We start from the raw sequence: 27684 nt of genomic DNA on the forward strand, positions 1-27684 counted from the left end.
AAACATCACATTCTCAAATTTCATCGCCGAGACACATGTTCTATTTCTAACACCTCTTACATCAAATTCAACTATTATAATTTTTCAGAGAAGCTAACAACCACCGCTAGTCAAAACATAGCCTTTTGCTTATGTGTTCATAAAACTGATTATTCTTGCTTAAAAGAGCAACTTTCCTTGTTATCCAAGCAAAGAATGCATGTTTTGATTTATGCAGTTTCTCAGTAAATTAGTCCAAAGAGAATTTTCTCATTATGTTTTCCTAAACACAGCATTCTCAGCAAGGACAAAAATAAGTGCCAGAGAAATGAACCTTTTCAAGAATATCCATGAGGCTGCAGCTATGCCACAGTCTACTAATGAAATGGAAAACAGGCTGTGCCTGTTAAGGATTAATATCCCGCCCGACACAGAGCTCTGAGTGTTGTAAATAGGACAGCACAGTTGGGAAGACTCAGGAAAGCCAGTGGACAGGGGCTAAGAAGAAGGGGAGAGAACACAGGGCAGGAGCTGACGGTGGCTGCCAGTTGTCTGAAGCACATGCACCCCTCCTCGCAGAGGCTCCAGCCAACCACCGACTCTGCCCCAGGCTCACGCACAAAACTGCTAGTCACACCCTCCATCCGACAGAACACCAGTTGCCACTTCTTTATCAATACATGTCTTCAAGCCCGAAAGTCTACTGCTTCCTCTTTCATTCCAAAAAAATGAGTAATTCTCTATCGGTTCCAGTTATATGGAAAGATTTCTTTACCGCATCTCTCCATAAAATTTTCCACGACTCGTCCCACAATGCCCCCCTTCTTTTGGCAGATACGACACCACATCGCTGAAGAAATGCTCCAGGGAGGATCACCGAAACTCTGTGAAATGGGTGTGGCTCAGTGGAGGAGCCCTCAGAGGTCCATGGTACAGCTGGGGAAAGGTGGTCATAATGAGTGGACAGTGCCTTCAAGCAGGGGACAGGACTGTCACCAAAGACCTTGCCATGACAGGCAAACCTCTCAGCTCCGACCAAAAGCACTCCTAAAGAGACGATGGACGTTGCTTTAAGGAGGGTTTCCTTCCCAGAAGGCCAAAACAAATATTTCAACTGTACCCCAAGAACATAATATCAATATTCATGCTTTAAAAAAACAAAAACAAAAACTTCTTTATTCTTGTCCTTAATTTTCCTCAAATTTCCATAATTTGAACAAACTGCCTCAGTCCAATGAACATCATGGGGTTGGTAACAGGTCAAAGGTTCAATATTACCATTCTGTATCTTATATTTTAATTAAATTATGTACAGCTTTATATCTCCATTAGTCCCTGAGTTCCTTGAAGGTTGCTGTGACTAATTCTTGGAGCAGAGCCTTGAGAGGCACTTGCAAGGGGAAAGGTCAATAGCACACACCCTTGAGCTAGACTCGGTGCCATTCCCTGTTCCCCCTTACCAGCAGCCAATCAGTAAACCTCTCCAGTGCCATAGTGGCCTCATCAAAAACTGGAAGAAAATAACACTAAGACTAATAGGGTAGTTCTGAAGGTTATCCATACATGTAAAACAGAGCAGTACCTTGTGCAGAGGAAATACATGCTCAATAAACGTTAGTTATTATTGGGAAAAATACTCAAAAATATTTACTGAATGAAATAATTTATTAATATACAATGGAAATTTATTAATGCTAGTGGGTTATTTCTGCCATTTAGACTTATATAATGTCTGAAAAATAATCTAGCTGCCTTCACTTAGCAACACTAAACAACTCTGAAGATACAGTATTTTTAATTCAGTTTGCATTAATCATGTAACTTTGGGTTTGCAGTTACACAAACAATGAAGAGGATTTTTTTTTTAATTTTTTTCATTCTTTCTTTCTTTTTTTTTTTTTTTAAATTATTTTTTAAGCAGGCTCCATGCCCAATGTGGGGCTTGAACTCAGGACCCTGAGATAGAGAGTCACATGCTCTACTAATTGAGAGAGCCAGGCACTTCTGAAAGGGATTTTTATTTTTTTATTTTTTTAAAGATTTTATTTATTTATTTGACAGACAGAGATCACAAGTAGGTAGCGAGGCAGGCAGAGAGAGTGGGGGAAGCAGGCTCCCTGTGGGGAGCTCAATCCCAGGACGCTGGGATCATGACCTGAGCCAAAGGCAGAGGCTTAACCCACAGAGCCACCCAGGTGCCCCTGAAAAGGATTTTTAAGTGGATATCTGTAAATGGAATCACCATCCTATTCTTAGACTATTAACTCTAAAATAGACTGAATCCCATAAAAATCTCAGGAGGAGTGTTACAAAAGGAAGATAAGCAGTATTTGAGGATTCAGGTATGAAGGAAAGAAGGAAGGAAAGAAGGGGAAAAGACAAGAGAAGAGAAGAAAAAGGAAAAGGAGGGAGAGGGAAGAAACAATAATTATCTCACTTTTACAGTTCCCATTAACTCTCAGAGGAACAGGTAGTGCAATGTTCAGATTTTTTCAGAAGACCCAGACTCACAGTGCGTACGGACTAGATAAACATGGGACCATTTTCCTTACTGGGCAATCCAATTAACAGGCAATCAGAACACTTACACTGACAAATGGTTACTTTAATACATCCCTAAACAGGTGATGCTTCTGCTCCTCAAAAATCACAGTCAAATCATTGGAACTTCCAGGTATTTCATGAGATTTTTAAATGCCTACAAAGTCCCTCAAATAGCCTACACAATACATCAAATTTCAGATGTGTAATTTTGATTTCTTTTTTAAGTTACGTAGGGGTTAAAAAAATACTTGAAAAACATTGTTTTGGATCAATGCATTCTCAAGTGTGACTATTTATATTTGTGCTTCTTGCATTCTTTGCTGGTAATCTATGATAATCTCACTTCTCATTATTCAAATTGTTGAGTCCCCAAATCGTATCATATTCTACCAAACAAAGACCTTCAACAGGGTCTGCCTTCTTCTCATTATTAACGGTTAACCCAATATGACTCTTTCAGAAGATGAGTGTCTGGACAACTGGTCAGGCTGTCAAGAAAAGGCAAATAGCTAGAGTAAATCTATTTTAAATTGTGAATGCTTTTTTCAGGAATGCAGGAAGACTTAACTACAGATACACTCTTTATTTTTACAGGGTCACCATGGAAACCACATTTCATATAGATCAAAATATAAAATTAGCTCACACCTATTAGTACACATGGAAATCATTATCTTACACGTGTGTGGGATAGGCACCCTCTCTTTGACCACATAAGGAATCCCTGTGTGAGTGGCAGCAACACATACCTGTGAGGGCCCAGGTGTCTCACTCTCTTAAAATGGCCAATCCCTTTACATCCTGGGGTTGAGCATCCACCATGTTCAGAAGCTTCCATTAATTCTAAGGGGCCTATAAGAAAACAAGGGGGAAAAAATGAGAGAAAGAAAGAAGGGGGCATAAAATTAACCAGAAGGCTATAAAACGAAAATTAAAAATCTTAGAAGTCTTTTTTAAGGTTTTCCCCTATGCTTTTGTTCACATTATTTATCTTTCTTCAATAGTGAAACAGTAGACTTTGGTCTAAACCTCTTCCAATGTCACAGATTCCAAAAACACCTAAATGTGAATTAATGAGGAGATTATAAGCAATTTTCATCAAGTAACTAATATAACTAGTATATGAATACTGGTATAATGTGAAAATTTCAGACACCACACTGGTATACAGAGAAACAGTTACAGATCCTATTCATACTACCCCATCCACATTTCAGACACTCCCTCATCCCGACAACTAATGTTCATGTGTAATGTGCTAGATGTTGTTCTAAGCAGTCCCATATATAGCTGTGTGTGTGTATATATATACATATATGTATCAAGTTTTTGTTTTCGTTTCATTTAGTCACATATAAGGGATAACATAGATGAGCGCTACTCTGAAACCTTTTTTTTCCTTTGGTCTTTAACTTCATGTCTTGTAAATCTTTTCATCTCAATGGTAACATTCTTTATGGCTGTTGCAGTGTCTGTATTATGAATGCACCAGAATTTAACCAATCTCTGTTTCCAAGGGTTGTTAGTGTAAATACAGTGTAACAAATAGCATTCATGTGAACTTTTGTACCTTTAACATAGACTGTACAGGGCATCCAGAAATGAAGCCACTAGATGGGGGACTGTATGCTAAACATTTTAAAACCCCACAATAATCTATTTCCTACATATTTTTTGTTACAAAGTATATGTTTTCTTGCAAAGTAGAAATCACAGTATGTTAAGTTCTCCATGCTTACTTTTTTAAAAATTGAATTTAAAGAGAATTTTTACTGAGGTTATTATAAAGATTTTTATTTTATTATTTATTTGACAGAGAGAGAGATCAGAAGTAGGCAGAGGCAAGCAGAGAGAGAGGAGGAAGCAGGCTCCCTGCTGAGCAGAGAGCCCGATGCGGGGCTCGATCCCAGGACCCTGGGATCATGACCTGAGCCGAAGGCAGAGGCTTAACCCACTGAGCCACCCAGGCGCCCCTACTGAGGTTATTATAAATCACACGAAGTTTTAAGTAATGATTCATATAGAGACCTTATAGACTTTGCTCAGTTTCTCAAAATGGTAACATTTTGCAAAACCATAGTATGAAATCACTCCTGATACACTAAATTTTGATAGTCTGACAAACTGTCTTCCAAAAATTCAGTATTGATTTTAAAAGGTGAGAAGTACTTCTAAATAAAAGTAAAAAAATATATATATAAACTTCGCTTTTTCAAACATTACATTTTTTCTTTAATATTTTTGTGACTGCCAAGTGACTGGAAATGTAGGAAAAGGATTACACAGAGAAGAAATGTACAGTGAGAAAGAAACAGAAAGAAAGGATAGGAGAAAGGAGCACTTTAAACACCCTATACAAGAACATGGAAACATTTATTTAAATTATTCTTATATCTCTTACTCAAAGGAGGTTGAAGAGGATGCCCGGTTTTTGAACACCAGCCCACAGGGTGAATGTCTGGAGAATCTGCATCTACCCAGTAATCATAGCAGCTGTTCCAGCCATCAAAGTGAACCTGGGTGACAGAAAGAAATTAACAGTACAATTCAGGTCACGAAAATCCCTACAATAGAAGTTCTACCCACCATAACCATTTTCATTCTCTTCTAAATTATACAGTAGATTTAATACCAAATACATTTTTCAATTATTTAAATTACTTCATTTACACTATGAGGGAAAAAAAGGCACTTTCGACTTATTTCTAAATTATCTGTCCATCAAGAAATGTCTTGCGAGGAGTACTTCTACAGAGATATTATTACATGTATCTTCCAACACTAGAACAACTTGAATACATAACATCTTCTTATAAGCAATGCCAAACACCCAGTAAATACGCCTTAAGTAATGAATACATCAGGGCAGGGAGGGAGAAATGGGAGGGGGTAGTAGAGAGGCACAAGGGTTTGCCATATAAATGTCAACTCTTCCAGAGTTATGCTAAAAAGGCTTTTAAAAGAAATTCAACATCCTATTAGAAATACAACCAGTTTATAAAATATCTCTCCATCCAATGCATTTCTAAAAAACATTTTTTTCTCATAAATAATTACAGTATCTCTCAAAAAGGTTTTATGTTGGTGCCATTGTTACTGGCTACCACGTGGAAGAGCACCTGGCCCCCCAGCTAGGGTCACTAAGGATCAGCTAAGTAGCTTTTAATTATTACATATACTTTATCTTTTAGGATGGAAGATTTACCAAAAGGCTATAGATATTTTACTTTTACACCAAGTTTGCCAGCTACATCTCCTTAAGTCTGTGAATCCCTTACTCCTAACCAGACAAAAGAGGCCAGATGGATGAAAAATGCAAACATTAAAAGCTGAATAACAAAAGTTCTAGAACAATGCATGAGTGAACATGTTTGTAATCTCAGAGTAGGATAACCTTTGTAAGCAAGATGCCAAACTCAAAAGCAGTGAAAGAATAGACTGTTCAACTGACCACATGAACATTAAAAACTTGAGAGTGGCAAATATTCTGTAATGAGTGGCAAGTACCACAAAAAAAAAAAAAAAAGGAAGGCCCAGGAGAAACCCCCAAAACACATTTATTACATATGTAACAATGTACTCTGTTCCTTAATGTATACAGTTATCATATATTAACATAGTAAGATTAAAAGCCCAATAGAAAGATGAAAAATAGATATAAATTGCTCATAAATAAGAAACTAAGTATAGTTAGTAAACATATAAGAAGATAATCTATTTCACTTATAAGCAAAACACTACAAATTAAAATCACAAGATGCAGTTCTTTCAACCTGTCAAAAATGTGCCACTTGGGTGATTCCTAGAGTTGGTGGGTATGAGAATAAAAACCTTTCTCTTGGGACTGCTGACAGGAGTATTAATTAGCAAATACTTCTGGTGTGTTATTTGCAATAACAATCACTTAAAATATATCACCCTTGACTTGATCATCTCAGTAACTCAACTCTTGGTTTACAGTAGAAAACAACCTGGGTATCCACCGTTAGGGGACTGGCTAGCTAAATTATGGTACATCTTGTATGACAGAATAGTACAGAGTTGTTAAAGTACATATATATACACAGGTTCAAAATAAAGTCCTTCACAATGAATCCACTTTCTCAAGCTGAAAATCAATCAATCCTAGAATCAAAGCCCACAGAATCCCATACCTGGAAGAAATCATAGGTATTATCTTAAAGAAGAGAAGAGATCACACAGCTAGTTAGGAGAAGTAACAAAGCCTAAAATTCAAGGATCCAAATAAAATTACTCATCATTCACATGCATTGAATATAAAAGCAGCGCTTACATAAAATTACTTAACTCAAGGTAACCCCTTCCTTTCCTCTGGTCAAAAACAATGCCCAATTAACAGTGAGAAGACATTCGTGATAATTTTCTAAAAATACCAATTAATGCTATCAATGCTACCAATAAATGAACATACAAAATTTAGTGTTAAAGTAAGTTTAAAGTGTCCTAATTCTCAACCAATCAAGTGATTACCCTATTTTATGACACATGAAACTTCCCTGGATTCTGATCTTGCTATTCCTAAATTCCATTTCTTTCACACTGGAATCAATGTTCACATAATGTATGTCTCATTTGTTTTTTAAAATTTTTTAAAATTTAGGTATCTTCCTATAGCAAATATACTCAACCCTAACAAATAAATGGTTCTCCACCCTGGCTACAGATCAGAATTTTCTCAATGATGAAAAGGAGAAAGAGATAAAGGGGGGGTAAAAAACAAACCGGCTGAGCCTACCTAGGAGATTTTTAAACCACAGGTTTGGTTTTGTGCATACTTGCGTTGTTTACTCAACGTCCTAGTAACTGAGGTGTGTGCTCAGAATTGAGACCCATGGATATTAACTAGTGCATTACTGCACACCAACAGAGTCTCTGAAAGTCTTGATATCATAAATAAACAAGAGGGTTCTTTTTAAAGTTTCCTTACATATGTCTTTAAGAATGTTTATGGTAGATCTAGCATATCTGTTGATACCACAATGTGTTATAGTTTTCCACGAAACTGACACTTGGTTTGGCAATGAGAAGTTATCTATGTAGGATTAATGTACTTTAGATATCATAGATAAATCTAATACCACCTATAAACTAGATTGGTAGACAATCTGGAGAATTTTAGTAGTTTAAAGTTGTAATTTCAGAGATAAAATTTAGTTTAGATATTATGAACAGAGGTAACAATAAAATTATCTTTGATAAGTACCAAATATACTTAAAAATGCTATCTGAAAGTATATAAAAATAATATATGCAAAAGTTAATACTAACCCAAATCAAAATTCTCATTCTAGAAGCCCAGATGAAATAATTTTATTAACGTTTGTATAGTTTTATTTTATCTCTTGTAAATTCTACTACTTCAGTCACTGGCATATTAGGAGGTTTTAAACAAACAAAAAATCAGACACTTTAGTAATGTTAAGTTATAGTTTTACTCTTGCTGGTGACTATTTTGAAAAGAAATCCAAAGTCCAACAAAGAACAAGAAAGGAAGATACAAAAATGTGTAACATGAAATACTTAAAACTTTTACAAACCCAAAAGGGACATACAAAATATTTATAATACAAATGTTCCACTAGAAATACAATTATATATGAAAGCAACTCAGCAATAATGCTAAATTTAATAAAAATTCTAAAGAAAATAATATGAGGGGCACCTGGGCAGCTCAGTCAGTTAAGTGTCTGATTCTAGATTTTGGCTCAGGTCATGATCTCAAGGTTGTGAGATCAAGCCCCAAACTGGGCTCTGTGCTGGACATGCAGCCTGCTTAAGCCTCTCTCTCCCTCTCCCTCTTCCCCCAACCCCTGCTCTCTCTCTCTCTCTCTCTTAAAAAAAAAAAAAAAAAAAGAAAGGAAAGGAAGGAAGGAAGGAAGAAAGAAAGTAAGATGATTATGGATCAAAATACAGTGAGTAACACTTAACTCACACATATCTAAAATTACAGTTTAGGAAACTGGATACATTTTATCCAGAAGCATTATTTGGAAGCTTTATAAAATCTTAATACCCGTTATTGACAACTAATTAAAAATAAGACAGTTAATATTTTAGAAAGCACACTACTTCTTAAAAAGAGAAAGGCTGGATTTTCTCTTCTTGTGAAAGGCAACTCAGTAAAGCATATTATAGACCAGGGTGCTTATCTCCACTCTCTTCTGAAATTAAAGTTATATCTGCAAAGGTCTAAAGCCAGGAGGACAAATGGAGAAGTAAAGTGGCTGACAGTTGAGAAGTGACAGTAACCAGCGACATGAGTGGAGGGCAAGTGAAGGAGTGCTGACCTACAGAACAGAGTGGGTGGGGGGCAGCTTAGGCACCTGAGAACAGGACCAGAGCAAACAGATGTACCAGGCAGAACCCAAGAAGGACTCAATCTGGTGGCAGCAGGTAGGAGAACTCCCTTCGTGTGCTCCCCAAATCCCCCCACCATGTAATTGCCCCTTCAACAAACCTGCCAGAGAGTAGAGGTTTACCTTGTAGAGAAATAAAATCACTAAGGCTCTGGATTCTAGAACAAACATCCCATGGCCATGGGTGGGATAGAAAGTATAGGAACTGAGCAAGAGCTGCACATTCCAACCCTGTCCTTCTCTCTGTCTTGCCCAGCAGCCACCAGGGAGGAGACTGGCAGAAACTAGAAGGCTCCAGAGAAGGACTCAGATGCCAAAAATGGGGATCTCCCTGTGAAAAAGCTGGCTCTCTGCTTTCTTATCAAATGGTGAAATCCACTCGTCTCTAAGTCCCACCCATGAAAACAGTTAACTTTTTAAGCGTTTTTTTCATAAAGAATACAGCCAGTCAAGGACCTGACCTTTGACATTTGCTTCTGGCTGAAGAGAACTCCTGGCTCCTCACTGGGATCTATGGCTACACTTGACATTACCAGTCTCCAACAGAATAAACTGGATCCACCTCCCTGAACATTCGTTGACCCTGTGAAAGGTACAATCTGATCTTCTTTGTAAGATTACTTCTCTTTCCGCATCCTATATTAAAAGGATGTGCTTCTGTACTTTTCTTCTGAAAAGTCTACATTTAATACAATCCCATCAGAAACCATTAATCTGCAAGTTTTCAAGAAAAAAAAAAGCATACTATTGAAGAATGAGGTGCCATATTCAGAAGAAATCACTCTATGATTTACGACAGACTTTTAATATTTTGAGTGTGTGCTGGGAGAAAGAACGGAGATATAACATAGTAACTGTCAGTCACAAATAAAGAGAAATTCTTGCATCGATTAAAGGAAAAAAACTGGATAAACATTGACAAAGATGCACAGCTGTTTTATTTGCATGTTCGTATGGTCTGACTAATTACGGGACCTCATAAGTTAAATATCTGCCTAAGTTTCCATGCAAGATATCTTAGAACGAAAGACAAAACCCCACCAGAGGGCACTCACTTTTATTCGGTGATCATCCGTGTCTGCAACTGTTGCTACTCTAATAAACATAGGATTTCTTTTGTCTATGACTTCAAGCTTCATTTTCTTCTGAAATCCATGTGGAGGTTTCTGCCATACAGAAAAGTTTACATGATAAGATTCAGAGGAAGAGAAGGTGGGCTCCGAGTCACAAAGACAGCGTAAGATGAGCTATTTACAGAATCAACCTTCTAACTGGCAAGTTCCTACAACAGCTTTGGACTTTTCCCTCCCAATCAAAAAACACAATCCCAAATCACATGGCCAAACCCTGAGGCAACAGAAACAGCCAGAGCACCCAGCCACAGGAGCAAACAGAAAGCAAGAGATCTTAAGATAAAATTCAAAATGCTTCAGTTATTTGATTAGCCACAGGGAAGGCAAGAAGTTTTTCTCATTAGTGAGAAGAAGGCGTCTTGGCAAAAATCAACAAGCATTTAAATAATTTATAGAAAACGAGGGAAGAACTTTTAAAGTGGCAGAGAAGTGACACAGAGATTAGAAATGATCAGCCCAAAAAGCAGATGTCTTTAAAAAAAGGAAAATTAGCCATCAAAACATACAAGATGGAATCCATCCTGTAAAAACAGAAATGAGTAAGGAGGACCTTTGCTCCTAGACCTTAGCTACCTACGCCTCAGTCCTCAGCAGAAACCTGCAAACCTCGAAAAAAGTGGCAAGCTGCAGAAGGCAAGGTGACTGTCATGTTAGGCAAATTGCTTAGCTTTTCTGAGCTTCACGCCCCTGTTCTTTAAATTGGGTATAACAAAACAGTGGCTCTGAAAATTAAGTGTGAAAATTACGTAAAGGATAAAAAAATAATCAATGCAAGGCACCTGAAGGCCTAACTAGAGAAATCATAGTTTTCTCTCTGGTACCATTGTGACAGGAGACATGCAGGCTGATACTGATGTGATTTTATCTAGTTCAAAACAAGTGCAATGCAAGTTCTTCTTTGTAATAGCTTGAGTTAAAGTCAGAGAGCCAGGTAAAAATTCTTAAGTAGGTCATAACTCTATTCATTTTTAAATCCTAAATTTACTATCAGATATGCTGTTTTTACATGGCTTTCCTTTATGTAATATGCTTTTTTCTTTCAAAAATTTATGATGTTCTTTTCTATATTTGGGCCCATACCTCTAATTAATTCTATCATTAAAAACTCTAGCAATTTATACGTGAGAAAATCACTTAAAGAAAAGTGATGTTTATGACAGACTAATTATGCTACATTAAAATATTTTTAAAATATTTAATATAGTTTTTTTTAAATTCACAGAAAACTAGAAATTATAAAAGAAGTTTTTAGAGATAAAAAAAATTTTTAAATACATTTCATTACTTATTTTTCCCTTGCAAAGAAATGAGGTTTACTTTGAATCTTACCAAGTTATATGTAAGATGCAATGACTCCAGTTAGAAAGATACTATTAAAAAAAGCAGGTGACCTTGTACTTTGATAATTAAACATGCTGATTAATAGCAATAAAATGAAAAACAGCATCTCAGTTTGCCATAAACAAATCTAAAGGAATCGTTAAATACAATTTTCATTAGAAAATATCCTATCTTGTTTTGGTTTTTCAGAACATCTACCTGGAAAAATAGAAGTTTGCCATAAGACCACAACAACTCATTCCATACCAATTCAAGCAGAATTATTTTCCAAGGAGACAGGTCCAAAATGAAAGTATTTTCTGGATGCGAGCACCAAAAACCCCAGTAACAACTTTGACTTTCAAAACTGTAAGAAGTCAAAAACATCTTCTGTGGTCTTCTGTTCCCCTCCCTTTCCTATTCTGGTTCACTCGTACTCTCTCCTTCTGTTCTTGAATTTCAATGAATGTATACCATTGCCAACACAAATTAATCAAATAGTGTAAAACAGATTAACTCACCACTTTGAAAGCTCTTGCAGGAGCAGGTAAAGAATTGGTTTCTTCTAAGTATTTATCCCAAGAAAAATGTTTCACATTTGGATAACCTAAGAAAGAAATATGTAAATCCTGTCAGGTTTCACCAAAATGATAATGAGAACCACAAACTGACCTGTAAAATTAGGATATATTATTACTATAACCTAAGAAATTATGCTCCTATTCCACATAACTTTAAACTGAATAACACACTCAGAACTATTTAATAACTATACTACTTCAATCTTAATCAAGACTCCTCTATTACCTTTTAAATGAAAATTTAAGATATATGTATATGTATAATTTATATTCTCAAGTAAGTCCTATATACAGATACACACTAACAAAAGTACACTTTACTGTCCAATTCTACTAATCTAGGAAAATCTCATGTACACACAGACAATGCACAGTTGTTTGTTATGTGTCATATATATAATACATAGGGAATAGAAAGCACTTATTAAGAAGAATGAGGCAGATTTACATATACTAATATGTGACATATTCCAGATATATCATCATATTGTTAGGTCAAACAAACAAAAATCAAGTCATAGTTACGGTACTTTTTTTTCTTTTTTTAGATTTATTTTATATTTAGAGAGAGTGTGAATGGGCAGAGACACAGTGGGGGAGGGAGAGGGAATGGGAGAGAGAATCCCAAGCAGACTACGTGCTGAGCTCAGAGCCCGAGCAGGGGCTCCATCTCACAACCTTGAGTAAAACCAAGGATCGGGAAGCCCAACCAACTATGTCACCCAAGTACCCCAGGTCATGGAACAGTGTTTGAAGAACATGTAGAAAGAACTATTCCTCTTTCCTCTTGCCTCCTTTTGTTTCCTTCAGAGTCCAAAATCCATTAGGCAGGCATGAGCAGGAATTAACAGTGGCTACATAAAGAGGACTGAAAAAATAGGTAAATATACTGAGATAAAAGAAGGCAGACTTCTTACTGACTGAAAAAAGAGGTATAAATAGAGAAAGTAGGAAACTAGAATAAACTTAGGGGTCTTGGATATGAATTGGAGCTAAGGATATAAATTCATTGTTTTCAATGTCTAAATAGATACATAAATATACAGAATTTTTTTTTTTTATATTTTTACATGAGTGTATTTCCTAACTATGTCATCTGAGAGGACAGAAGTAGTATCATCCCAGTAGCACACCTACTTGTTTAGATTTTAGTTTGAATCAGGGAAAGTACAGGATAAGCCTAGCTATGCCAGAAAGTAGGAAGTAGGAAAGTGGGAAGTTCTCAAAAAACGATTAGAACATGTCAAAGGACATAGTAACAGCTTAAAGGGACTCTCATGGCCAAATGTGAGAAAATCTGGATATGGAAGTAAATAATACTAGTTAGAGATTATAACTCATTGATAAAAACAGTAATGTATGAGTCCATGCAGAGATAAATAAATTAACTGAATGAATAAATGCAAAGATGAAAAAGTTATTCTTTATAGAAGAATATCAGCTAATCATATACAAGGAATAGAAAATTAGCATTTAGCCGCTGTCAGAATAATAATTCGTACTAGAAATATCAACAGATATTAAAATTAGTGAGTGATGCTGGGATGAAGTACAGGATATTTATACAATCTCAAATTATCTCTCCACAAAAGACTCACTAATTAGGGGAAAAAATTATGTTAGTGAAGAAGCCTGGTAAATACCATCTTTTTTTTTTTTTTTTAAGATTTTTAAAATTTATTTTAGAGAGAGTGTGCATGTATACACAAGCAGGGGGAGGGGCAGAGGGAGAGGGAGAGAGAATCCTCAAGTAGACTCTGAAAGGAGCAGGGAGCCCAACGCAGGGCTCAATCCCAGGACCCTGATATCATGACCTGAGCCAAATCAAGAGTTGGATGCTTAACCGACTGAGCCACCCAAATGCCCCTGGCAGACACCACCTTGATCAGTTAATGTTAAAAAATCAAGGAATGAGATAAACTGACTTCATATACCACCTGAGAGGATGCAGTGAGCACACAGCACTGTTTCTGTGATATTCCTGCCCAAATAGATAACCTCGATCTAATAAAGTAGAAATGCTAAGCATATCCAAATTAAGTGGCATCCTACAAAATGACTAATCTGTGGGGCTCCTGGATGGCTCAGTCAGTTAAGTGTCTGACTTCAGCTCAGGTCATCATCTCAGAGTCCTGGCTCCATGCTCAGTGGGGAGTCTATCTGTCCCTCTACCTCTCCCCTGGTTCATCCACTCACTCTGTTGCTCAAATAAATAAATAAATAAAATCTTTAAAACAAAACAACAAAATGACTAATCTGTAATCCTTAAACATACTGACGTCATGAAAGTCAAGGAAAACCTAACTGAAGGAAAGTACAGGGATGTAACACCTGAGTGCAATGTCTGATCCTTTTAGAACAAATGATATCATTGATAAGATTGACGAACTTGAATGGGTCTTTGGATCAAGGGCATAGATGACTTCTACTCTTTCTGTAGAATTGTTGTTTCAAAATAAAGGTTTAAGAGTAAGTATTATGCAACCATATCTCTATGAATACAAATATTTTACAACATATTTTAAGGACTGTATCTTGCAAAATTTAAGTAATATTAAAGCTGACTGCACATGCATAGAAATCTGTGTATACAGAGAGGCAAAAAGATTCTTCTGGAGAGAGAGAGGGACAAACTCTTGAACTATTATGAGAGAGAACAGCCATTACCTTTATTTTCACTCTAAAGTTTTCAGAACAAGCATGTATTAATGTACAATTGGATAATTCAAAAGAAAATCATTTTAAAAGTTACCAAGACTTTAATTTTGGAAAAAGAACAGTAGGCATGCTACATATTTCAAAGAAAACATGAGCATGGGGCGTCTAGCAGGGCAGTTGAGGGGACTGATCAAGGATGTGGCAAGGGTGGCAGAAGGGGCAGCTGTCTCTGGGGAGTGACTGGAATCCTCACACAGGACGTCAGAGATGCAGTCAGGAAGCTGCCCTGGGAAGAAAGAGGACTGGAGAAAGCGTATCTTTGTTGTCAAGGTTTGGTACTTTTGAACATGAAGTTCAGATTTTTAAAATTTGTCAAAATGCTATGGCTTTTCTCTTCCACTACGTTATAAAAGTCCACAGAAGGAGACAGATGACTTGGTTATCTGCCTCCCATTGTAAGTCAACAACAATGCCTGACACCAGCCCTTTCCACAGTACTTAAGCCAGTGCTGTGAAGACATAACCAGGAACCTCCTGTTCACTGGTTCTCTGTTTACCAGATCTGATTATGACCAAAAAGATGGGAAAGAAAGAAAAAAATGGATCAACACTAAACTGAGAAATCTAAAAGAATCGTCCTAGCAACTCAGATGCTAACAGTGGCACACAGGTAACTATGTGATCAGCATTCATGGGCTCCTAATACTATGTAAGCCGTGGGACACAGGAGAGCCATCCAGGAAAAATCTTCCAGGCAGCCCCACAGTTGAGCCATGAAACTGTTAATACCTTGCTTTAACAGTTCATTGTTCATGCTAATGCCCTTTCATCTTCAAGACAGCTCTATAAATCAGTAAAGGACAGGGGCTTTTGTCCCTTCCCACAGGAGAAAAGTCAGAAAGCAGAAGGGACTCATCTCAGCCATCCCTCGGATGATAGAAGTGGTCCCTTGGGTGAGTAAATGATCAGAGACTAAGACATGGTACCGAGGCACTGGAGACAAGCCCCCACATGCAATCAGCTGTTAGAACGGAATGAGACAAGTACTGGAAGCTCCAAGCTGAATCTTTGCTGCTTCTATGCTGCCATCAACATCCACAAATCAGCTCTAAGCAAACTAAGCAGCTATCCTTTGCCTGTGACAACGGAAGTTGTCATCGCTCACACAAGTACCCATAAGTAACCACACACAGTGTAGTGATGCTTTCCACCAGCTGATACCCTTGTCTTTTCACCCAGGTGGCTCCTTCGAAAGGCACATGCTTGGAAACCTGCTGTCTTGATTATGCACAGGAAAATAAACTCAATGTGACCGAGGACAGAGAGCCCATTTGTCAGCAGTTACACCATTCCCTCTCAAAGAGGGCGTGAGGAAGTGGAGAGGGGGCCACGGGGCTGGAAGCAGACGTTGAGCATCTGTATAGCGCAGAGAACAGAGAAGAGGTACTACCAGCAAAAAGGTACAAAATCGATTTTGGAAACAACAACCCAATAGAAAAAGGAAAAGTGAATATATGAGTTCTGAGCCAGGTTATTTAAAAAAAAAAAAAAATCTGAAGCCTCAAGTTCTCACTTAAATGTGAGCACTGTGCTTTTGTCAGAACTGACTCACACGTGGGTCAGGGCTCCATCCACAGTGCTGTCCCCTATGCCCATTCCTCTATGTTCGTTAAAGCTTTAGACAACTCACTTCTGTGGTTAGACGATATATTTCAATGTCTATTAACGCAAGGTCTAGAAATTAATTTCAACTTGAGAAATAAAAGATCTTTTAAAAGAACAACTTGGGGCGCCTAAGTGGCTCAGTGGGTTAAGTATCTGCCTTCGGTTCTGGTTGTGATCTCAGGGCCCTGGGGCTGAGCCCCTCAGGCTCCCTGCTCAGCAGGGAGTCTGCTTCTCCCTCTCCCTGTGTCCCTCCCCCCAGATCATGCGTACGTATGTGCTCTCTGTCTAATAAATAAACTCTTTAAAAATATTAAAAAAAAAAAAGAACTTATTTTCCAAAGAAGACAACCTTTGATACTCTGTTACGGACTAAACCAATGTATATACTTCCAGAAGTACTGGAGGTCAGCAAACTGCCGCTTGCAGGCCAGCTGCCTGTTCTTTGCAAATAAAGTTTTACTCCGACACAACTACATTCATTCGTTTCTATATCATTTAGGGCCGCTAAAACTGAATTGAGAAGTTGTGACAGAGATCGTATGGCCTACAAAGCCATAAATATGTTCTATCTGGCCCTTTATGGAAAAAGTTTGCAGACTCCTGATGTATTTGAAAAATAATATTAGACACATAAGGGGCACCTGGGTGGCTCAGTCGGTTAAGCATCTGCCTTTGCCTCAGGTCATGATCCCAGGATCCTGGGATTGAGCCCTGCATGGGGCTTCCTGCTCCGCAGGGAGCCTGCTCCTCTCTCTGCCTGCTGCTCCCCCTGCTTCTGATCTCTCTCTGAGAGATAGGTAGATAAAATCTTTTAAAAAATAGCAGACACATAATAAATACAAACCTGGTGGAGTAATAAGTGTTCTTCTGTGTTCTTTACACCAACCAACTGGATGAATGTGTGGACTTGATGCTTCACACCTGTAGTTATATAAACCACAAAACTGTAATTACCAGGATAAATTCTCAGATACAAGTAAATGTGTACATAAATAATCATATACACAAGCAAGCTAAAATTATTAGGCATCTGTAAGGGCAAACATGCAAAAAGCATGTTTTTCTTCCTATCCTCACTCTCTTCTCCCGTCTGCCATCTTTCCTTCAGTCAGGCCCATATTTTCATAAGACTCTTCAGCAGCATGCATTATGTGGCATCTGAGTCCTTGCTCCTGATCAAACCTGTTCTATGTACTCCTCAACTTAATGTGCAACATTCATTCGCTTGCTCATTCATTTTAAACACTGAGCACTTACAATGCATCAGACACTAGCACAGACACAGAGGATACAGTAGCACATAAAACATGTACAAAGTTCCTGCCTCTGCAGGATCTTCAGTATACCGGGAAGAGGCAAGAAATAAATTAACAAAATATGTACTCTGGAGGCAGAACACTATGTGGACAGGAAGTGGAAGAAAGAGGCAGAGAGCAAAAATGGAAAAACCCTTTATAGAGTCAAAGGGGCTTCTCAAATAAGGTGACACCTAAAGAAAGTGAAGAAAGAGAACTGCGCTGCTCAAATGCGTAAGAAAAAAGCCATTTCAGGCAGAAGGAACAGTAAGTATAAAGGCTATGAGGTGGGAGTCTCACGGCTATGTCAGGAATAGACTGAGGAGAGCAGAGAACAGGAAATAATATCAGGAAGGGTCTTTAGGCATGATAAGGTCTCGGGATTTTACTCAGAATAAAATGATGTTTACTAAAATATCACGCACGGGGTTTTAGGCAGAAGAGTGGCATAATCTAATTTATATTTTGAAGTAATCATTCTGACTGCTTGGCAGACAATTAAGCACATCGGAAATGAGATGAGGCTCTTAGAAGGCCTTTTCCAGAGTTGATGATGGTGACCTGGACCAAATAAGAAGTGATCATGTTTTTAGGTCTATACTTTAAAGAAAAAACCAACAGAATATGCTGGTAGATTTGATACAGAATGTGAGTGATGTGAAGAAGTCAAGAACATTCCAAGGTCTGGGGCATGGGCCACAGGAAGGATGCGGGACCATTTCCTGAGATGGGAAGACTGCAGACACAGTCTTTGGCATGGCAAATGCTGAAGAGTTTTGTTATCAACATATGTTTGACAAATAGGTTAAGAAGTCACAGAGATAATGAGCACAAAAATCTGGAGTTTTAAGACAAGATCAAGGGTAAAAACACAAATGTGGGAGTGAGTCATCAGCATTTTGGATGATATTTAAAGTCATGAACAGAGACGAGGCCATCCGGTGAATGAATATAGAGAGATAATAGAAGAGGTAAGAGGCAAAGACGTTCAAGAAGAAATGTCTAGAAAGTAAGTGAAGGGAAGAAAGAAGAAAGAAGTCAATGCTGATGCTGGGTCAAAGAAGAGAAGAAACCAGAATTCATCACTGGATTTACCAATGTAAAGGTCTTTAGCATTCTTGACAAGGGTGTTCTGGTAGAATTGGGGATAAGAAAGGACAGAAACTGGAATAGGGACGGTTGGTTTTTTAAAAAATATTTATCTATTTTAGGTGGGGGGATGGGGAGGAGCACAGGGTGAGGGAGGGAGAGAGATACTCGAGCAGACTGCACTGAGCACAGAGCCTGGACTTGATCCCATGACTCTGAGAGCACGACCTGAGCCCAAACCAAGAAGACAGATGCTCAACCGTCTACACCACCCAGGCGCCCCTGGAATAGAGTGGGTTTAAGAGTAAAATGGATGGATGACAGATGGAGTCAACATTCTTTAGGAGCTGTTTTAAAAGGAAACCAAGAGCAAAAGGAATCTTACTGCTTTTGTTTTTGTTTTTCTTAAGTTGGGAAATCCAGAGGGGAAAGCTGACTGAGGCATATATGGACATTTTCTGTACTTTTTTATTTATTTATTTTTTTTAAGTAAACTCTATCCCCCAACAGGGGGCTCAAAGTCACAATTCTGAGATCAAGAGTTGCAATCTCTACTGACTGAGCCAGCCAGGTGCCCTCCTCTGTACTATTTTTTAAGTTTAGAATTGCTTTTTTTTTTTTTTTAAAGATTTTATTTATTTATTCGACAGAGAGAAATCACAAGTAGGCAGAGAGGCAGGCCCAGGCGCCCCTAGAATTGCTTTAAAATAAAACTCTTTACAAAAGATGGGAAGTATACTTCATTTATTCAAGAACTATATGCTGAGCAACAACCATGATCAGGGTAGTGTTCTAGGTGGTAGGTCTACCAGGGGTATCAAAAACCCCCAAATCCAGGGCGCCTGGGTGGCTCAGCGGGTTAAAGCCTCTGCCTTCGGCTCAGGTCATGATCCCAGGGTCCTGGGATGGAGCCCCACATCGGGCTCTCTGCTCAGCAAGGAGCCTGCTTCCTCCTCTCTCTCTGCCTGCCTCTCTGCCTACTTGTGATCTCTGTCTGTCAAATAAATAAGTAAAATCTTTAAAAAAAAAAAACAAAACCCCAAATCCCTTCTCCTATTTGGATACTGATAAGAATAATTTAGCAGAGAGGGATGACCTATTGATGCAGAAGAGAGAAATGACTCAGTGAGAGGGAATGGAATCTCTGGCATGAGAGTGGGATCCTAAGGCACAAACAGGCACCACACCCACAGTCACAGAGAGGGTTTGGTGTATGGGCAGAGAATATACCCACCAGACAAGACAGTGGGAGCCCATGGACATCTCTGCTGGCGGTCTTTTTTCTCACTGACCAGGAAACAAGATTATCAGTTGAGGGAGAGTAGGGAAGGAAGTGAGAGAGGTTTGAGGGAAACAATGGAGCAGACTTCAGTGATCTGGAAGAACAGACGGGAATCTGTTGAGCAGGATTATGGGAAGGTGTTAATGCCCACCTGAGGTTAGCAGTCATGAATGTGACGTTAGACGAGTGAGCACGTTGTGCCTTTCTCTAGCTACATTCATAAAGTGGGCACAAAGTTAGTTCAACCAGGGTTGGGATTTTGCCAGGCAAACACAATATAAGGCAGAGGAGGCTACAGTTACAATGGAGTAGTTATAACAGGATTATAAAATAAATGTATAGGCACCTAGAGACACAGGACAATTAAAATCTGTTTTAAAAAAGTTGTAGAATATTTCTTATTGGTGTTCTCAAAGTTAAAGAGTATAATGAAGCTTAAAAAAAATCAGGGCTAAATGATTGAGATATTTAATGCATCATTAACGTATTAAAGACTGTCAAGTTATACCATAAACAAACAAGTTTCAAATTATTTAACCTAGCATTTCCTAAAAATATTTAACTACAAAATAGTTCTCTAGTGGACAGTCCATTAACAACATGTGGAACGTTAGTGTTCTGCAGAACACAGTTTGGAAAATATTGGTTTAAAGGATGCCAAGGAGTCCAGTCTTGCTCTATTAATGAGATCCATTGAGTCTATCCTAAAAGATCAGGAAATCTCAACATACCCCTCTGAATGGAAAACTAAAAGCCAGAAAGGTAACACAGTGGCTAGAGTTTCTGGTGAGTAAAAAAGTCTTATGACTACTGAAAAACAAAGAACTTTCCAAAATATGCTCTAAGTGAAGGAGATCAACATATAGTCACCTCTTTACAAACCAACTTTCAAATTAGTAGCCCTGAACAGTATCAAAGTGAGTTGATAGAGCCCCCATTTTTTCTTTTAAAGATTTTATATTTATTTGACAGAGAGCAATCACAAGTAGATAGAGAGGCAGGCAAAGAAGGGGTCGGGGGCAGGAAGCAGGCTCTCTGCTGAGCAGAGAGGCCAATGTGGGGCTTGATCCCAGGACCCTGAGATCATGACCTGAGCCGAAGGCAGAGGCTTAACCCACTGAGCCGTGCAGGTGCCCTGAGCCCCAATTTTTAATGTGGATTTTTCCCAGAATTATTTCAGTGAAATATACCTTTAAATTTATACCTTTTAAATTTAAATTATACCTTTAAATTTAAATATACCTTTAAATATACCTCAGTGAAATATACCTTTAAAGGTTTCTACCTTTCTCTTCTTTTATTCACTTGTTATCTCCTACCACCCTTCCCCACACCATTATTTCTCTTAATCTATGTATTAGGTTTATGTGTATAGGTGTATGTCATTATTTTAGAAATCTGAAAACAAAACAAACACTGCTAGGTCAATGCTAAGTCCATACAGCAACTGGTACATATCTTACAATGATATAATTCCATAAAATATATTTTAATATATAATTCCTTAAAATACATTCTGTTGTGGGAATATACATTGGTATAGCCACTGTGGAAAACAGTATGGAAATTCCTCAAAAAATTAAAAGCAGGGGTGCCTGTGGCTCAGTGGGCTAAGCCTCTGCCTTCGGCTCAGGTCATGATCTCAGGGTCCTGGAATGGAGCCCTGCATCGGGCTCTCTGCTCAGCAGGGAGCCTGCTTCCCCCCTCCCCACCCCCGCTCTCTGCCTGCCTCTCTGCCTACTTGTGATCTCTCTCTCTCTCACATACATAAATAACATCTTTAAAAAAAATTAATAATAGAAATATAATATGATCTAGTAAATCACTCTTGGGTATTTACCCAAAGAATACAAAAACACTAATTCAGAAGAATACAGGCACACTTATGTTTATCACAGCATTATTTACAATGGTCAAATTATGGAAGCAGCCCAAGTGTCCAACAATTGATGAATGGATAAAGATATGGTAAATATATATAATGGAATATTATTAAGCCATAAAGAGTTAATTTTTTCCATTTCCAACAATACGGATAGAGCCAAAGAGTGTAATGCTAAGCAAAATAAGTCAAATTTGAGAAAGACAAATGCCACATTTCACTCATATGTGGAATTTAAGGAAAAAAAAGAGAGGGGAGGGAAACAAAAAAACAGACTCTTAACTGTAGAGCACAAACTTATGGTTACCAGAGAGGTGGGTGGGGGGGATGGGGGAACCAGGTGAAGACTAGGGGTACACTTTTCTTGATGACCCCTGAGTAATGTGTGTAATTGCTGAATCACTGCATTGTATACCTGAAACTAATATAACACTGTATGTTAACTATACTGGAAATGAATAAAATAAAAGCATTCTGTTATAAATTGTATAAACAAGGCTATAAAACTCTATTTCCAGATACTCTACTCTTTATTGAGACACTCATTTGGTTATGGATTATTACTGATTATATATTGCCTCTATTTCAGAGAAATTCTTATTTTAGAGAAAGGCAGTAATTCACATAGGGCTCATGAAAAATAATAAAAAGAAAACATATACAACATTTGTCTAATTTCTTTCTTCCCAGTCTAATACAGCTATCAGATAGTTTTTATAATTACCTGCCAGGCTCATGGTGATTAAAGTAAGAACAGCAACATTACTAATTCTTTTGATTTTATTGCATTTCTCTATAAACTGCAATTAAGAAAAAGACTGTGGTGTATCTTAGCCATACATTCCTGTACTACTCGAATCTTATGTAAGGTTTTAATGCTGCCTAAATACTGATCAAAGTTGCCATTTAAAATCAAAAGGAAGCCATTTCAGTAGAGAAAACAGAAATGGCCCTGTTTTCATCTATTGTACTCACACTCTTCCCATCAGCCAACACTTCATTGAGAATGAAGTTGGAAGCCTGTGAAATCCTTTCTGCTACTACTACTGTCAAACAAGTCATCTCTTAGTCCCATCTAGTGTTCAAAAGCAGAAACGGAACCAGAAAGAAATGCAATTATAAACGAACGACTGATGGTGAGAAGTTTGTAAACTGTTGATCACTGTACACCCCCTTTCGTTCTTTTGAGTTTCTACAAAAATCATCAAAGAAGTCCATGTCAAACACTTTTTTAAATCCATTTCGGGGCGCCTGGGTGGCTCAGTCGGTGAAGGGTTCCGACTCTTGATTTCAGTTCAGGTCATGATCTCAGGGTCATGAGACAGAGCCTGTGTTGGGCTCTATACTCAGAGGGGAGTCTGCTTGGGGGATTCTCTCCCTCTGCCCCTCCCCCTGCTCGCACAAGGTCACGTGCTCTCTCTCAAAAATAAATAAATAAATCTTAATTTTTAAAAAAAAGTCCATTTCATAAGCAAGTGAAAATTATTCATGAAGACTTCTAAGATCCAGTCAGATCTAGACAGGTAGACTTTGAAAAGGTCAGAATCCAAAGAAATCACTCACGAAAAACTCGTGTTAATATAAGGAAAAAGAGAGTAGATGCTAAGATATTCATTTTATGGAAACAGAGAGAGGTTAAAATATTTCACCAAGCCTTTCAGGTGAAAAGAAAGAGATCCTGGTTTTCTCAAGTCACAGCCAAAAGCTCAACAAAATGCATGCACTCTGAGCTCTGCAAATCTAGGCAGAGAGTCAAACAAGAACATTTCAAGATGCTCACTTAAGGAAAATACTAAAGTCTTCATTTCATGCAATAATGGTTCAGATTCTTTGAAGAAATACACACCACTTGGCCTTGCCTACTCCCTGAATTCAGAGCATGATGACTCCATTTATTTCCCAGAATCCTGCTTTCCTGGCTTGGGTCTGCGCCAACTCTCAAGGGCCTCTGTTACTCTGTGTTTCACTACTAAACCCCAAACCTCATCAGGCTGAGTTAAGTAGTTCTTCTTTTCATCCCTAATTCATTTCCAAGCCCATTCCCCATAGCAGCTGTTTTCAATATTATTAATTTGCTTTAAGCTTAAAACGTGATTTTTCACTAACAGTGACTCCTTGGGAAAGAGAAAGGAGATGCCAGATCATTACGCTTCTCTCAAATTTTCCTATCATTTCTTCATCTTCTCCAGGCTGACAGGGAAGGGAGCTCCTTTCTCCCCCAGGTTAGCTCTTCCTACAGGACCACAGTCTCAGATATCTTCCTCATGGTGGCCTCATTTCTTCAGCCTGAAAACTAAGCCCAAAACTCTTTTTGTGCAGGAAACCCTACCCTGACTGTTGACTGCCCCCACCCCCAATACCCCATAATCCATTTTCACCTCCAGGACCCAGCTTCTCTGCCTGAAGTCCCTTGTAGCCATCTCTTTAACCTTCTGCAAACTGGTTTCTGCTTCTAAACTTTTATTTTAATCCTCACAACACCCTATGAGGTACATATTATTATCCCTTTTGCAAAGGGAGCAACTAAAGCTTAGACACAAGTAAGGTCACTTACTAAACAGATGGTTTGCCATTCCCCAAACATACCTCTGTTTGCTCGCCTGGGCCTGAACACAAGCACATACTTTCCTTGGCCAGGAATATTCCATCCCAACATCCAAGAGCTGATTCCTATCATCCTTCATGGTCCAGCTCAAATCCCATATCCTCCAGGAAACCTTCCCCAAGAACCCTGCATTCAATCAGTCAGTTCTTCTCCCTACCCACCACCTTAGACAGCAAGTGGTTGGTTCTAAAAACTGAGCACAAACCATGTACCGTGCAGCCTGTGGTTTGTGCCCCTCCCCAGACCCTGAGCCCCTCAGGGAAGAAATGCAGAGCTACCTAGGTTCCTTTCACCTCTGTAACTCGTGACCACCATCAACCCACGTTTCTCAGATGATGACAAACCTGTTAACTTTGACACTGCTCTCAGAAGTTGACAATGTGAGGTAAACTTTTCAACATTACTTTGGGAAGACAAAAGAGAGCCATCTCTAAACAAACAAACAAACCAAAAAAACCCCAACCCCCAAAAAAACAATAACAAAGTTTGAAGTACACTTAGAGATAATGGCCCTAGCCCCTGTTTATTCTAATTCACTAACTTGACTCTTCTCTTTTTCATAGATCTGCTTGTTGATTTTTTCTTGCCCTGCCTCAACTGGGAAACCAGACTGAAATTCAGGGACAGTTGAAGCTGCACCCTCAATTATGACAACTTTTCTTTTCTTTTTTTTAAAGATTTTATTTATTTATCTGACAGAGAGAAATCACAAGTAGGCAGAGAGGCAGGCAGAGAGAGAGGGAGAAGCAGGCTCCCCACCGAGCAGAGAGCCCGAAGCGGGGCTCAATCCCAGGACCCTGAGATCACGACCCGAGCTAAAGGCAGAGGCTTAACCCACTGAGCCACCCAGGCGCCACCATGACAGCTTTTCTACTCAACAATCAGTGAAGTCCTGCCATGCCTTCCTAGTTCCCAAAAGACAAGACCACATGAAAATAACATTTCTTAAAAGGAAGGTTCCTTGGCGAATCACAGACCTGTACCCCTGAGGCTAATTAACATTATAAGTTAATTAAAAAAAAAAAAAAAAAGGAAGGTTCCTTGTTAGCGCCTGGGGGAAGGGAGGGGACGCTCCTTCACACTAGCGCTCTGCTGAGGAGCCCAGTCTCCAGGCAGTGGAAGAGAGGCTGGGCACTGCTCTGGGAGGACAACGGCATCCTCACCTTGATGGTGATGCTCCCCAACTTTCAAGTCTTTTCTAGTTCTACTATTCCAAGCTATTTAGGATTATTAATAAGTCTAATGACTGTCAAGGGGTTAGAATTAAGCTGCTAGCAATTACCAGTATAATAAAAGCACATGGGAAACCCAGAGGTAAAGCAAATTTTATTCTAAAATATACTATTTCCCCTTTAGTAAAAACTACTTCAACTCTGCATACATTTTCAGTTTTCCTCTTTGGAAGGAAGAAACATTTCATTGCATTTGTACTACTACAAATGTAGACAGATTTATATACTTGACCCCTTGAATAATACATGTTTGAACTGCATGGGTCCACTTGTATGTGGATTTTTTCCAATATATACAGTACTATAAAAGTGTTTTCTCTTCCTTATGATTTTCTTAATAATATTTTCTTATCTCTAGCTTTCTTTATTAAAAGAAAACAGTATATAACACTCATAGTATGCAAAATACAAATTCATCAACTGGCTATGTGATCAGTAAGGCTTCCGGTCAACAGCGGGCTATTAAGTTTTTGGAGAGTCAAAAGTTACATACAAATTTGTGACTGTACTGGCGGTGAGGACTCCTGCCCCCTACACTGTTCAAGGGTCAACTATACATGTTTTCCAACTCCCACTAAGGTAAAAAAGATGTAAGATCACTATTCAATCCAAATGGAAAAAAATCTCATTTCCAAACCATTTTAAATTCAGAAAGCAATCTTATTTGTAACCTCAATTACATACCTAAACAAGTAATTTATACAGATAAAACCCATCCCAAAATTCAAAGATCAAAGAACATAATATTTAATAGAGCTGGAGAAATTCCAATGCATTTAAGCAATTTTCAATGTGCCATAATTGCATACTGAGAAAGAGAACACACTGTACTCTTATTCTGACAATGAACAAAATATGATTTCATGTCAACAGTTAAAAGTATAAGTAAATCCTCAAAGTATATTTTGTCCTAAAAATAATTAGTCTGTGCTCATAAAAACACAAAAATCAGTGTTAAAAAAAATCTTTTTTCTCTGCTCTTTCTAAAAAAAGAACCCAGTATCTTTCCTATTCCCTAGGCATTTGGCATCAAAGAAAAATGAATGTGACAAAGTCTTCTAGGCTTTTCATTACTTTTTTCTAGAAGAATGTTTTTAAAGGAAACACATCTTATGACAAACAACTTAACACTTTTAAAACTCTCTAATACTTCTAAGACCACAAAAAATAACAAACATTAACCCATTTTGTTTAAATCAGACAAAAGCTAAAAATAAAAATCACCCTAAATGAATCAGAACTTTAAAAATAAAAAGCACTCATTTTAACAAATTTTAATAATTGCTTTAAAGTATCACTTATTTTAAAAAATATTTATGTAAATAATCTCTACACCCAGCATGGGGCTCGAACTCATGACCTTGAGATCAAGAGTCACAAGCTCTTCTGATTGAGCTAGCCAGGCGCCCCTGAAGTATCACTTTATTAATGGATCTGGTCATCACTCTGCTACTGTCACCATCATAGCACATCAAACACAGCAAGGGAGAAACACACTTGACCTCAGAACAGATTTATGGTGCTACTAAATTTAAATGTTTTCTCATCGATTCCCTCACTCAAGTTAGGTATAGATAATTCTGAATGAAACAGAAACCACCAATTAGTAAGAAATACGAGGAACAGATGAACATGGTAAGCAATAGGAGAATTCAATCAACAAGTCCAGACTGTGGGAGACTCAACAGGACAAGCACCTTCGTTTCTTCAATAAAAGTTACAAGGGGTAGAGAAGGAGAGGAATAGGAATTTATAAAGAAAGAGATCAGGAGAAACATCAAAACAATCATGAAGTGTACACCTCATTTGGATTTAAAACCATCAAATCTAAAAAAAGGAAGAAAAAAACACACAAAAACCCACAAAACTAAGATAATTGGGAAGAATGTTTAAGTATGTCAATAACATGATGGCATTTATAACAATGAATCTGGAGAAAAAGAATCCCTATCTTTAAAAGACACACACTGAAATATACACTAATGAAATGCTACGCTATCTGAAATTTGCTTCAAAATAATCCTGAAGTTGGGATTTCAGGA

General features: G+C 38.1%; 1 protein-coding gene across 4 annotated transcripts in view; it reads right to left on the reverse strand.

The window, feature by feature from the left end:
* The window catches only part of L3MBTL3 (L3MBTL histone methyl-lysine binding protein 3), a 111610-nt gene that overhangs the window by 36479 nt on the left and 47447 nt on the right, over window positions 1-27684 (reverse strand). For all 4 annotated transcript variants that reach the window (XM_080805795.1, XM_080805796.1, XM_080805793.1 and 1 more), the window contains exons 14-18: window positions 17102-17178; window positions 11875-11960; window positions 9956-10066; window positions 4925-5039; window positions 3273-3375 (exon numbers count right to left, since the gene is read on the reverse strand). In XM_080805795.1, the coding sequence (XP_080661921.1) occupies window positions 3273-3375; window positions 4925-5039; window positions 9956-10066; window positions 11875-11960; window positions 17102-17178 (492 nt within the window). The remainder of the gene's footprint in view (window positions 1-3272; window positions 3376-4924; window positions 5040-9955; window positions 10067-11874; window positions 11961-17101; window positions 17179-27684) is intronic.

The sequence above is a fragment of the Martes martes genome (assembly GCF_963455335.1).
Source record: "Martes martes genome assembly, chromosome: 6".
Taxonomy (NCBI): Eukaryota; Metazoa; Chordata; class Mammalia; order Carnivora; family Mustelidae; genus Martes; species Martes martes.